This window comes from Amphiura filiformis, chromosome 2 (genome assembly GCF_039555335.1).
Source record: "Amphiura filiformis chromosome 2, Afil_fr2py, whole genome shotgun sequence".
Classification (NCBI taxonomy): domain Eukaryota; kingdom Metazoa; phylum Echinodermata; class Ophiuroidea; order Amphilepidida; family Amphiuridae; genus Amphiura; species Amphiura filiformis.
The window spans coordinates 3,140,831-3,153,485 of record NC_092629.1 but is presented as its reverse complement, the minus strand read 5'-3'; the positions used below and the strand labels follow the sequence as shown (position 1 = coordinate 3,153,485).

Sequence of the window (12,655 nt, the reverse complement as noted above, 5' to 3'; positions counted from 1 at the left end):
CTGGCAACTCTGCCAAATTACAGCTCAGTAGGCCACGTTTTTCACCTGATCTTACTGATTTGAATATTTTGTGCCATTCTTGAGCAGTGCTAAACTCAGCCACTGGCAATTAAGCGCACTGTGGCGATGGACCAATTTTGACTCGCACTTACAGAAAAACAAAATAAGTTATGTTGCTGTAATTTGCAAGATAGTTACAAAATATAATTGGCAGTAACTTCCCCAAATTTTACAGAAAAATATTGAAAAAAAAAGAATGAGATCAATTTAGAAATGTATGTGCAAGCAGTGCACAGTTGAGCTCCCTGCATGTCTATGGGAGTGTTCTAATCAAGTTGATGGTTCATTGGTCATCCCTATCTATATGATCCTCAACACGGCAAAAGGAGGCAGGGAAAACAGACTCCACTAGTACATTGCAAACCTGGTCAACAAGGCTATAACTCTGTCCCCAGCTTAGATCTGAAATGTAGCTCATTAGAACAGATCCCATTGGAGGAAGCTAGTGTCAGACTGCTTCACATGATGATGATAATGATGATGATGATGATGATGTGAACGGGTTGTGTGAATTCATGGTCACTATAAAATAAACATATTTCCAATCAATACCGCAATCAATGCAAAACTGTTTTTACTCTTATCAATTTAGCCATACTCGTTGTTACACTGGTGGGCGACATTTGCATAATACATACATAAATCTGACATTTTGACAAAAAAAGAGAGAACATTCTTCATAAAACCTAACACAGCCCATTTAAAGACAATTTTATATGGCCAAATTACTGAACAAAGTAATATATAAGCAGATATAGGCCAATATGATTACAAAAGTCAACAATACATATATTGTAGCAAATTATTTGGTCAAATCACTAAATAAATTGATAAATGAGTAAATATAGGTCAATATCGTAATAAAGTCAACAACATAAACAATTACAAAATGTGACCCAATCTGATCCACTCAGGCCTAAGTCAGAAATTTGAAAAATTGAGTTACTGCCATTACCTACTTGCTCAGTACCTACACTTACTGATGTTGAATCCTCAGGTCTCTTGAATACTTGGTGACAAAGTTATGACCCATTTATATGTCCATTTCCTTATATATTTTTTTGTTTTCCCCTCACTTTTTGCCTATATCTCAGTTTCATTATTGCCGACTTTGGCCTGATTGGACCAGCCCTGGTCACAAATATTTGGCCAAATTAATATATATTTATATATATTGACAAATTAGTAAATATAGGTCAAGATGATAAAAGTTGACAATACAAACAATTGCTAAATAAATTGCTAAATTAGTAAATAGAGGTCAGTATTATCATAAAAGCAGATATTTTTTCTTCAGAAAAACTAACAAAATAATAACTCCTTAGGTAATTGCTGATGAAATACCACTTTGGTATCAAAGTTCATCTGATAGCATTATTTTAATACTGCCATCCACAAATCAAAATTATGAAAACTTAAAGGTGGGTGACCTGGTCAACAGCATCCCCCCAAATCCATTTTACCTCATCAAAATATGAGCAAGAAAGCTCATATTTTTCTCATTACCCCAATAAAATTGAACACCAAAGATAAATAAAATAAAATAGTTGATAGATGGAGAATCTTGTTTTGTGTACTTTGATACCTTATTTGGCATGATGCGATTTTATTCCACTAAGCTGCACATATTTGAATGACAAATGGTCGAGTTTCAAAAGTGACAAATTTATATATTTCCTCCTTCAAGGTGATTGCTACGTCCAAAGTCAAACTTGATGTTCACTCCACTTTGTACGAAGCTGCAATGATAAAAAAAATTGCAGCTTCGCGCGAATGCACTGATGTATACTTCCATCAAAATATTGCAGAGTATCGCGAAGAATTGTTGCCCGCCCTGAGCTTTATGATAGAAACTTTGCTGGCTTACTCCCCCCCCCCCAAAGTTGAACCAAATCCAATGCTCCATGAAATGAAGAAACCTGCTCCGTGAAGAAAATTCCTTTGAGGAAATCCTAAAACTTCAGCTCAAGTATCGATAAGGCGAAAAACTCAGATGTGTGTCAGCCACAGAATTAGAGAAGGAGAACCGGGACTCCCTATACCGGCATGTACAATCGCGCCGTCAGCTATGGGGAGAAAATTGGGGTATTCGGTCCTTGCCGACGGTGCTGGAGACGAACGAAAACAATTCTGCGTTTCATCTGAAGCGTCTTGGTACTCAGCGTGCAGGTCGCATCAAGTCGTCTCTCAAATCGCCCATCATCCATGTCGCGTTTGCATGACTACTGAATGCCTCGAGCGCATTCCGAGGGAAACCGAATACCCCCAATTTTTGCTCCATGCCTGTATCAAGATGGCAGTCGAGTCCTGGTTCTCTGGTTTTAATTCTGCGGTGTCAGCACAAAAACTATTGCAGTTTACTAGTGGTTACACATATTTATGCATGCACATAATTTGGTGCGTAGGTGTTTGCCAGCAAACGAGGACGCACACTCGCACTTCACATTTAAACCGTGGACCCTTCGGCAATGAGGGATCGTCCTCTGTTCAAGGAGGTCTGCAAACGACCACAATTGCATGTCTAATGTATTTGCGAAATATGTGACGTTTAATGTCAAAAGGAGACACTTGTGGGCAGGATCGTAAATGGAGAAATAGCCAAAAATCTGCCGGTGGGTGATTTTTTCACAATTTGGGCTTGTTGCGAATTTGTGATGTTGTTAATGTTAAAAATATTGTCTGATAGTTTCAGACCAGAATATAACTGGCATCTTGTATTTTTTGAGACATTTTTCAAGTTAATTCCTATTCTCAACATTGTCAATAGTATTTTTAAAGGCCGATATCTCAATTTCCAATTTTATAATATCATTACTTCCGAACTCAATATCTTCGCTTAGGAATGTCCGATTTCATTGGTGAATAATGAAGAAGGAGGCGGCCTATATGCTTCACCCTGGCAGGGCGTAAGACAATGCGAAACACAAATTAATATATGCGAGGATCGAAATAAACGATGCAAGCCGAGAAATTATAATTTAAATGACGTGATTGGGGCTCGAGCAAACTGGCATATGAAAATATTGAGAGAGAAAAAATCAGGACTCAGCGGGGATTGAACCCCGGACGCTGGATTACCGGTCCAGTGGTTTACCACTGTCCTACCTGTTGGTAGAAAACGGTGTTGTGGAGCAAAATATCTCTTTAATTAAGATATGTAAAAACCTCAAAATTCATAACCTGCCCAAAAGTGTCTCCTTTTGACATGACACGTCACATATATGTCGATTACCATCAGTTCATTTCTGACCTAGAATCAGCCCTGAATACCATCTCTAAAGAAAGGAAAAAATGTTTTGTCTTAGGCGACTTCAATATCGATCTCCTAAAATTTGACCATAACCATCAAGTCAATACATTCGTTAATCTGATGTACGCCTATTCATTTTTCCCCTGTATTGATCGACCCACCAGTCTACACAACCAAGACCGGTACTACAATCTCGCTAATTGACAATATTTTTACAAATGATACTGATAACCAAATAACTTCTGGCAACTTGGTTACAGACCTCTCAGATCATTTCCCAAATTTTATTTCTGTTAAAGGCTCTCGTTTTGATAACATTTCTCAACCTATAACTAAACAAACAAGGCAATTCAAACCAAATAATATTAAAGGTTTCAAAAACTCCCTGTCTATTGTCAATTGGGATTTTATACTCCACGACGATAATCCTGAAAACTCATACACGAAATTCATTAATAAAACCACTGGCCTATTAGACATCCACTGCCCTATAAGAACAACTAAAATGTCCAAACGTAAATCACCACGTAAGCCCTGGATCACTACAGGCCTTGTTAAATCAATTAGAACTAAAGATAAACTATATAAAAAGTACATCTCTAAACCTACATCAGAAAATAAACTTAAATATACTAAATATAGAAATATATTAAATAATTTACTACGTACAGCCAAAAAATCCCATATTACACTTCAAATTGAATCAAATAAATTTAACATGAAAGAAACTTGGAAAACATTGAATAATCTTCTAGGTAGAAACAGACGCACCAAATTACCCGACTTCTTTAAAGATAAAAAAAAAAAAAAAATTACCAATTCAACTGAAATAGCCGATAACTTCAATAATTTTTTTTTTACCAACATAGGCACTAAGCTAGCTGAGAAAATAACTACTCCTGACGATGACTACATCTCTCCACTAAATTCATTAAATCAGCATAGCAGTATGTTCTTAAACCCAACATCCCCTGACGAAATAATTAAAATAACTAAAAAACTTAAGGCTAGCAACAGTAGTGGCTTTGACAATATAAGCACTAAACTACTCAAAACAATAATCAATGAAATAGCCCCTGTTCTCTCACATATTTTCAATAGGTCCCTACTCACAGGCATTGTCCCATCTTTACTCAAGATCGCAAAAGTAATACCAATTTTTAAATCTGGTGATAATCAGATTTGTAGTAATTATAGGCCGATTTCAATATTACCTTCTGTCTCGAAAATACTTGAAAAAATAATATACACCCGGCTTTCTGATTTCATTGCTAAAAATAATATCTTAAGTTCCCACCAATATGGTTTTAGACCAAACCGTCCACATACATGGCAATAAATGACCTTTACTGCAAAATTACAGGTGCGTTAGAAGAAAAATTGCATAGTCTTGGGATATTCTTAGACTTAAGCAAGGCCTTTGATACCCTCAACCATGATATACTTCTCCAAAAACTAAATAGCTACGGTATCAGAGGTCTTGCCAATCTATGGATAAAAAATTATCTTTGTGAAAGAAAACAGTATGTCGTTGAGAACCACCAGAAATCTGCAGAAGGTGACATAATATGCGGTGTCCCCCAGGGATCAATCCTTGGGCCACTTTTATTCCTTTTATATATAAATGACCTCCCACTTTCATCTCCTTCCTCCCATTTTATTATTTTTGCTGACGACACCAACATTCTTTTTTCCCACAAAGACCCAGAACAACTTGAAGAATTAATAAATAAAGAACTCAAGAAAATTTCGAACTGGTTTAAATTCAATAAGCTTTCATTAAATATAGATAAAACTAACTTCATGATCTTTAAAAATAAATACAACAATAAACCTGACCATAATTTTAACATTGAAATTGATAATAAAGATATCGAAAAAGTAGAAGTAACTAAATTCCTAGGTATTTTAATTGATAACAACCTTTCATGGAAGACCCATACATCCCATATATCAAAAATTGTTTCAAAATATAACGGCATAATTAGGAAAGTCAGACCATTTTTAAACCAGGATTCCCTCCAAACACTTTACAACACTCTGGTGCTACCATACCTATCCTATTGTACAATGGTATGGGGTGATAAAAATAATAGTAACTTGGAATCCCTTTTCATTATGCAAAAGAAAATCATCAGAACATGCACTTATTCACTTTGGCTGGATCATTCAACCCCTCTTTTCATTTCCTTAAAAAACTAAAATTAAATGATATTTACATCGTTTCAACTAGCAACTCATATGTATCGTTACCACCATGACCTCCTCCCACAGGACTTACCAAATAATCATTTCATGACAAATTCTGAAATTCATAATTATGAGACCAGACTGGCCCTTGACCTTAACATCGCGACGACAAACACACTGCTAGCCAAAAACACAATTAAAACCCAGGGACCTACCACTTGGAATTCACTGAACGACAACATTAAAAACTCTTGCTCCCTATCCTCCTTTAAAAACCGAATGAAAAATTATATCCTGGATCAATACCACTCTGAAACCGTCAATAACGAGTACGCATCAATCATGTAAATTTCCTTACCCCCCCTTGATGCTTTTTTTTCTGCACCCTCATTTTCATGGATGTTCTAGTTCATATCAAAGTAATTTTTGTCAAATATATTCATGTGGTATATGTATATGTACCTAATATGACATCCATTTACTGTTTTTCTTTTCTTTGCAAAAATGTTATTTTCATATTTAATAAATTATTAAATTCTATGTTTTTCATTGTAATATTTTCATGTAACCTTGGGTGCCATCAGCCACACGCTCAGCGTTCTTGATGGCATCCACATCTCATATAATTTATAATGTATTTGATTATCTGTATTTAATAATAATTTGTATATATGTGAGAAGAAACCAAATAAACTTGAATTGAACTTGAACTTGAACATATGTCCTCAATCTATGCGAGATATAACATCCGCAGTTGCTAAGTTAAATTTATTACACACAAAAATATACAAACAAAATGGCAGAAAACATCCTCGGTATGTTGATTGAGCACGATTCAGACAGCCGCGTTTGTAAAGTCCTAAACAGTGTCCATGTTTAAAGGCGATTACACATGGGGGTGTCTGGGGGTGTGTTTGTAGCTACATGTGTATAGGTACATATCTTACCTGTTTAGCAAGTTCTAGGACTGACGGCTGAGGGAAAGAGTTGAATATCTGTACTATGAGCTCAGCAAGTTGCGGCACCAGCGGACCCAGGTCATCAAGTAGCGTTCTACTAGCTCGCTTGATTACCTCACAGATGGCCTGTTCACAAAGGTATCAAATCAATCAATCAATCAATCATAGAATCAATCAAAGAATCCAATAGTCAAGCCAAACAATCAATTGATTAATCAATCAATCAACTAATCCACCGATCAATCATTAATCAATCCTTACAGCGACAAGCATAAGGAGTGGCATCACATTTTTCACTGTGGTCATTGGTTTTTTTCAATGTATCATTGGAATAAAAATAGATTTGATAGTAAATTTGATATCAAATGACAGTTTAAACACCAATTATTAATTATGGAAAGGTATCAATAAGTTATCTTGAACATCTATAGAATGGGACTCAATCCAATTGGCCAAGGCAGGGGTGGTGGAGGTAGCTGGGCACTCTGCACAAAACTGTAAGCCAAGTTTTCATTTTGGGAGCCTCGTAGGGGGTGTGCAAATATGTTGCTATTTTCCTTTAAAATGAGTGTTTATCAATAAATTTGGTATCAAAAGAAAGCTGACATTATTATCTACACTTTTATTTTGTACAAAGTTAAAATAGTTAGCTGCTTGAGGGTATATGATAGGCCAATGTTCTCCAAGACAATAAAAAAATTAATTCTATTTCAGTCACTTTTTGAAGGGTTGTATCATTTTACAAAAGTGATAACCCCCATACATTTATAAATTGCAGGAAAGCCCTTACTCTGATCTATTAGAAAATGACATAAAATAAGATGCAGGGGTAACACAGAAATGTTAGTGACATTATACCTCTGTACCTCTGTCAGTTGATGTTTTGTCTCATTCACATAAATGTAGCATTAGAACCTTACATCTGACAGTGTTTCTGAGTTTCTTGTTGGATTCCTTGTTCAATTTCCTTTCAGAAAATGTATACTTTTATCATGCTGGGGGTATGGTTTGAAAAATATGGGCATTTGAAGGCGAAAGAGTGTCGCAAATTTAAAAAATCAGTGTGTGACGAAAAGTCGGCGAGGTTAAAACACATGGCCATATATATAGTGTGTCTCGTCTCAAGTTGAGAGTAACACCATGTTGCATTTTGCAGGGTAGATTCACGCAGATCCGAATCAATGCATCATATAGGAAAATTTGACCACCTTGACCTCCAAAAGAATCAAGATACCAGTTATTCTCACCCCTGTATATCCTAAACAAAGACAGATATATGTCATAATTAGAACCAGTAGCCAATAGCTGCATCTTTTAGCTCCGATTTAAGACCTCGATCATTGAAATAAAAACACAATGATCCAAATCCCACAGAAGATGTAAATTCCAAAATTGCAGTTTGCTCCATTGATTTGTACACAGAGCTTTCTCGAACAAGAACTAGCACTATGCTTTCCTTTGATTAGAATATTAAAGTGCAACTTCTTATATCATTCCTGCATTGTGCTTTAATTGTCAACCAATTTCAACAAATGAGGTCTTCCTAAGTTAGGAAGCTGACCCCCCCCCCCCACCTGAAATGTACGATTGAAATGTTGAACATTCCAAACTTTAACCAATATTTTAAATAGTTGTTTACAAAAATGTTATCAGACTTTATGACCGCTCCCCCTAAAAAAGAATGTCATTGGCCTTTGGTTTATTCCCTTACTCTCTTCTTTATCCATCCAATTACTTCAAATACTAATGTTTTCAAACAAAATACTGCACCCCTTCACAAACAAATTAATCACTCAAAAACTAATTTGCCCCTTGACCTCTGAATTACCTCCACAACGGTTGTATCCGATATCCATACATTCAGTAGCTTCTGTACAATAGGTAGCACTTGTTGAAGAATCAAAAACACTGGCTGTGGCTCCTCTAACCTTTGACCCCCCTGATGACCCTGTGACCTGACCTTCAGCTTGCTCTGTTTTTTCCTCTCTTTTGAGGTCAAGAGAGGCACAGAGGTTACCGAGCATGCTCAGTTTAACAAGTACGGTTGCTTTGGTTGATGGCTGTGGCTGAAAAGGAAGCAGAATTACAATCTGAGTAGCATGTTAATTTTACTCCATTTACATTGTTTTAGATTATGACCTTTCATTTTTGATAGAATTTAAATTTCATTCAACAACTCTCCTATACCTTTATATAGGAGCCAACCATTGTTAATGGGCATACACTTTAGTAGGGGTGTGATTCAAAGCTTGTGAAATATCCTGATAGAAGAAAATCCTAAAACATTGGGCTAAAATACCCCAAAACGGGCAGAAAATCAATACAATTGCGTAAATTTTGGCCACAAAAAATCCAGAAATCAGACAAAATCCTGAAGAATCACCCCCTGCAAGTTTACATGTGTGCGCATATAATTTTTAACGCCAATTGTGTGAATTCTTTATTTTGGAGTAAATGCTTAAACATCTGTAGTTTTATTGCTGCAACAGAGAAATCACTGATCTTTTTGTAATGTTGAGTGGCAATAACTGACATTCTTCATGAAATAATCATGAGAATTAGACGATCTTTAGCTTGTTTTTGTTGTTGAAATGGACTCAATCATGTTTCACTATAACCGTTTAACACAGATGGCGCGGATGCTTGGTTGTTAAACGGTGATGAACAAAAATTGAATTTGATTGAATCTCATCAAATGAGATGGGGCTTGTATTTATTCCTAGCTATTATCGAGACACATGTACTGACCAACAAGTGCATCCAATTCGCCGATCACACGGTCATCTCAAAATGAGATTCAACCCACAAAGAGTGTGTTGCGTATGCGTACCCCTGTCAAACGTGTGCTTTAATTCCTTGCACACTCTGCAAAAGCCTTCTGGTGCTTTTTGAACAAGTTCATTAGGAACAAAAATTGAATTTGATTGAATCTCATCAATGAGATGGGGCTTGTATTTATTCCTAGCTATTATGTAAACAAGACACATGTACTAACCAACAAGTGCATCCAAGTAACACGTGCAACAAGTGCATCCATGGCACGTTGCCAGAAAAGCGTGAGAAACAAAATGTAGTTTTTACGCATGCGTTTGCAGGGAGGACCTCGTTTTTGTTGCAAGACTTCGGATCCTTGCAAAGGGTGAATTGATATGGATATATAAGGAAATGGTTGCAGGTAGATGGACGATTGATTCAAAGGTAACAGGTTCAAAGTTCAAAGGGCATAGGTCACTATAACCTGTCCTAGGTCCTCTGCTTACCTGTTCTGATCCAGCCCTTTCTAATGTTTCCAAATGAGATGGTAATATTAGCTGTAAATAACTCATAATATCAGGCAGTGGTAGTGTGGCAAGAGCTAGGCCTACTGTAGACAGCAGACGAATGCTTTCCCTAGACTGCAATGAAATAATGACCCAACAATAGGTTGAAAATTGCACAAATTGCTGCCGTAGTGCACATAATGGTTACTAGTTCAAGCCTGGGCTCATACACCTGTTCTGAATTATGATATGCCATAGGCTTTGTGTTGTGATCATTTCGATCAGGTCAGTTGGCCTAACAATGGTCATATTCTAACATGCACTACAACAGTGAATTGAAGTGTTACATGCAATACAATTATCATTATGTCCACTTGATCACATTTTTGAGTCCTGAAACACAACCAAAATGATTGCCACAGTGATACTACTGATATTAAAATACAAATGCAAACAAAATTTCAGACTTGTACATTTTTATGATCATATTTGGAATCAGCATGAAAAATTCATTAAAATGAGTACAAACAAGCTTTGTCTTGGTTCAGTGGTTCTTGAGATAGCTCTTGATATATTAAGAAAATATCTCAAAACTTGGGCTTCTTATGTTGAAATCTATAGACCACTTGACATCATTGTTTATCAACAAAGACGAGGGACTGGTCTATCGATATGTTTGAACGAACCACTACACTGTTCAATGGCTTTCTTGTACTATATGCAAACTACGATGCGTACGAACACTGCAGGGCAAAGAACAATGGAAATTGCCATAATTTGTGCGCATACTGCAGGGCAATGAAGTCACATGCCAAGTGGTCTATTGGCTAGCATTAATCGTATTACCTATAGTCACTTCTTGACATGAATCTAGAGTACACTCTGCATACGGCTTCAAGTCAGCCTGACATTCCATAGCAAGTTCTTTAATATAGCCAATTATCCATGCAATGATAGGATTTGAATAAGCACCACTATTGCCCCTCAATTACTAAGTACCGCATTTCCTCAAATAGTCAAACCCCTTCAATTATATGCCCCACCACATTTTTCAACCAAAATGTTTAAAAAATGCTGATATTTCCATGCTAACTTGTGTAGTAAGCTTACCAAGGTGTGTAGTAAGCTTACCAAGGTGCACATATGATTGCTAATGGCCTCGGTAATTGGCGAAAATCTGTTCGTAAACCCCGGAAGTGAACCGGAAGTCAACCGAAGTCAACGTTCTATGTTCATAGTTCGTCATTTCGGCATAAGTTTTAAGCTTACCTAGTGATTTTAACAGGAATTATTGTACTACAAATGACCTCTAATAAACACCCCCTTTTGGAAAATGCAATGCCCACGGGGCGACAATTCGAGGAAATATATGGCAGTTACCTTGAGTGTATTACTCATAATTGCTTGTTGACTTGCATCTAGAATACACTCTGCATACGGCTTCAAGTCAGCCCTACATTCCATAGCGATATCTTTAAGAGACATTGTAGCTGGACCTGCTAGTTCTGCATTGCTTAACCCTGGATGTGAGAATACAAACAAGATATACCAATAACAAGCTTGCTTGGTTTTATGTTTTGTTCTTTTGGGATTTTTTATTGATTCTCCCAGCAGGTGTATCATTAAAAAATGTTTTTGTTTTTTACATACCACCGAATCATGGCATGTCTATGGGGATCGATATAAGTAAGGTGCCGTGTGAGCACACTAAAAAACAGCGCAAATAGTGTGAGCGTACACAAAAGTAAACTTTGTGGGTATGATGAGCGATGTCGCCATGTCTGTACGCTGTACCAGCATCAGCTGAATTTGAGTACACTTAGAGGGCATAGGCATGGAAAATTCAAATCTGTTTGTTTATTGATCTAAGGTTTTTTATATAAAGGAATGCCCCTCTTTCAGGTGCATCCCTCTAAGATAGGAAACTTTACTTTTTGTTTCTGAAATTATTATTATATTAACACAATTTGTGCTATTGAAGAGTCCTAAAAAGAAAAAAGCTTAAATTACTCAAGATATGAATACTTTAGAGCTATATTTTGCAACAAACACAAGATGTGTGTTTGCTTGTTTGAAAACTAGTTGGGTGGAGATAGAAAAAATACAATGGGGGAAAAGTGGGTGAATTGGCAGTTTATGGATTGATCAGGTTACGACAAACAAAGATATATTTCTACCTTACCTGAGAGAAGAAGTGGTACAGCTGAGCCTAACATTTCTGGTGTTTCAGCCAGCCATTCTGAATAAGCACCTAGCATATAGAGTGCTGTAGATGCCAGTGTTCCATGTGACATATTAATTTGAGGTAAGAGTTGTAATAAGTTAGACACGCATCTATCATCTCCAAAATCGCCACCTTCTGCTATGGAACGAAATGCAAATAAACACGCCTCCAAATGCTGCAAAGATAATGATATTAGTAATAAAAGCTGGGTGCTCAGATTTGTTCATATGTGACCTGCTCCGACGAAATGACTGTAAAGCAGTCAAGTTAGCTCAATCGATAAGGCGTTCGACTATGGTGCGAGAGGTTGCGGGTTCGAACCCTGGTGGTGACTAGTACGCTCTTGTGGAAAATAATTGAGTTAGCTTGAAATTCCCCTGGACAAGGAACTTACTGCTAATTTGTCTCGTTGTAACCCGTACGAAACTCGGGGAGCTGATCCTGGTTGCGATGGTTATTTGTGGAATGTCTAGGGTGTGCCCTCTTGAAGCAGCAAAGTCCCTGATTTGTTGTTTAATGGTTTATGGAATGATGTGGGCCGTAGTGGTTAGCGACACCCTGTAAAGTGTGCTGTGGCTTGTGGATCAACGTCTAGGCGTTGTGCCTGTGCGTAGCGCACTATAAATCACTGCGCTTTTCTTTCTTTTTTTTTTTTTTAAGTCGCAAGTTGGGAGTTTTTTCGAGACGTTCAAACTATTGCATGAGTTGATGT

At 36.9% G+C, this 12,655-nt stretch overlaps 1 protein-coding gene across 1 annotated transcript in view; it reads right to left on the bottom strand.

Annotated features, from left to right (window-relative positions):
- LOC140145714 (importin-13-like) overlaps nt 1-12,655 on the bottom strand; it is a 102,823-nt gene that overhangs the window by 47,580 nt on the left and 42,588 nt on the right. The window contains 6 exon segments of the mRNA XM_072167399.1: nt 6,448-6,585; nt 8,288-8,389; nt 8,391-8,525; nt 9,720-9,854; nt 11,100-11,239; nt 11,902-12,118. Coding sequence (XP_072023500.1) covers nt 6,448-6,585; nt 8,288-8,389; nt 8,391-8,525; nt 9,720-9,854; nt 11,100-11,239; nt 11,902-12,118 — 867 coding nt within the window.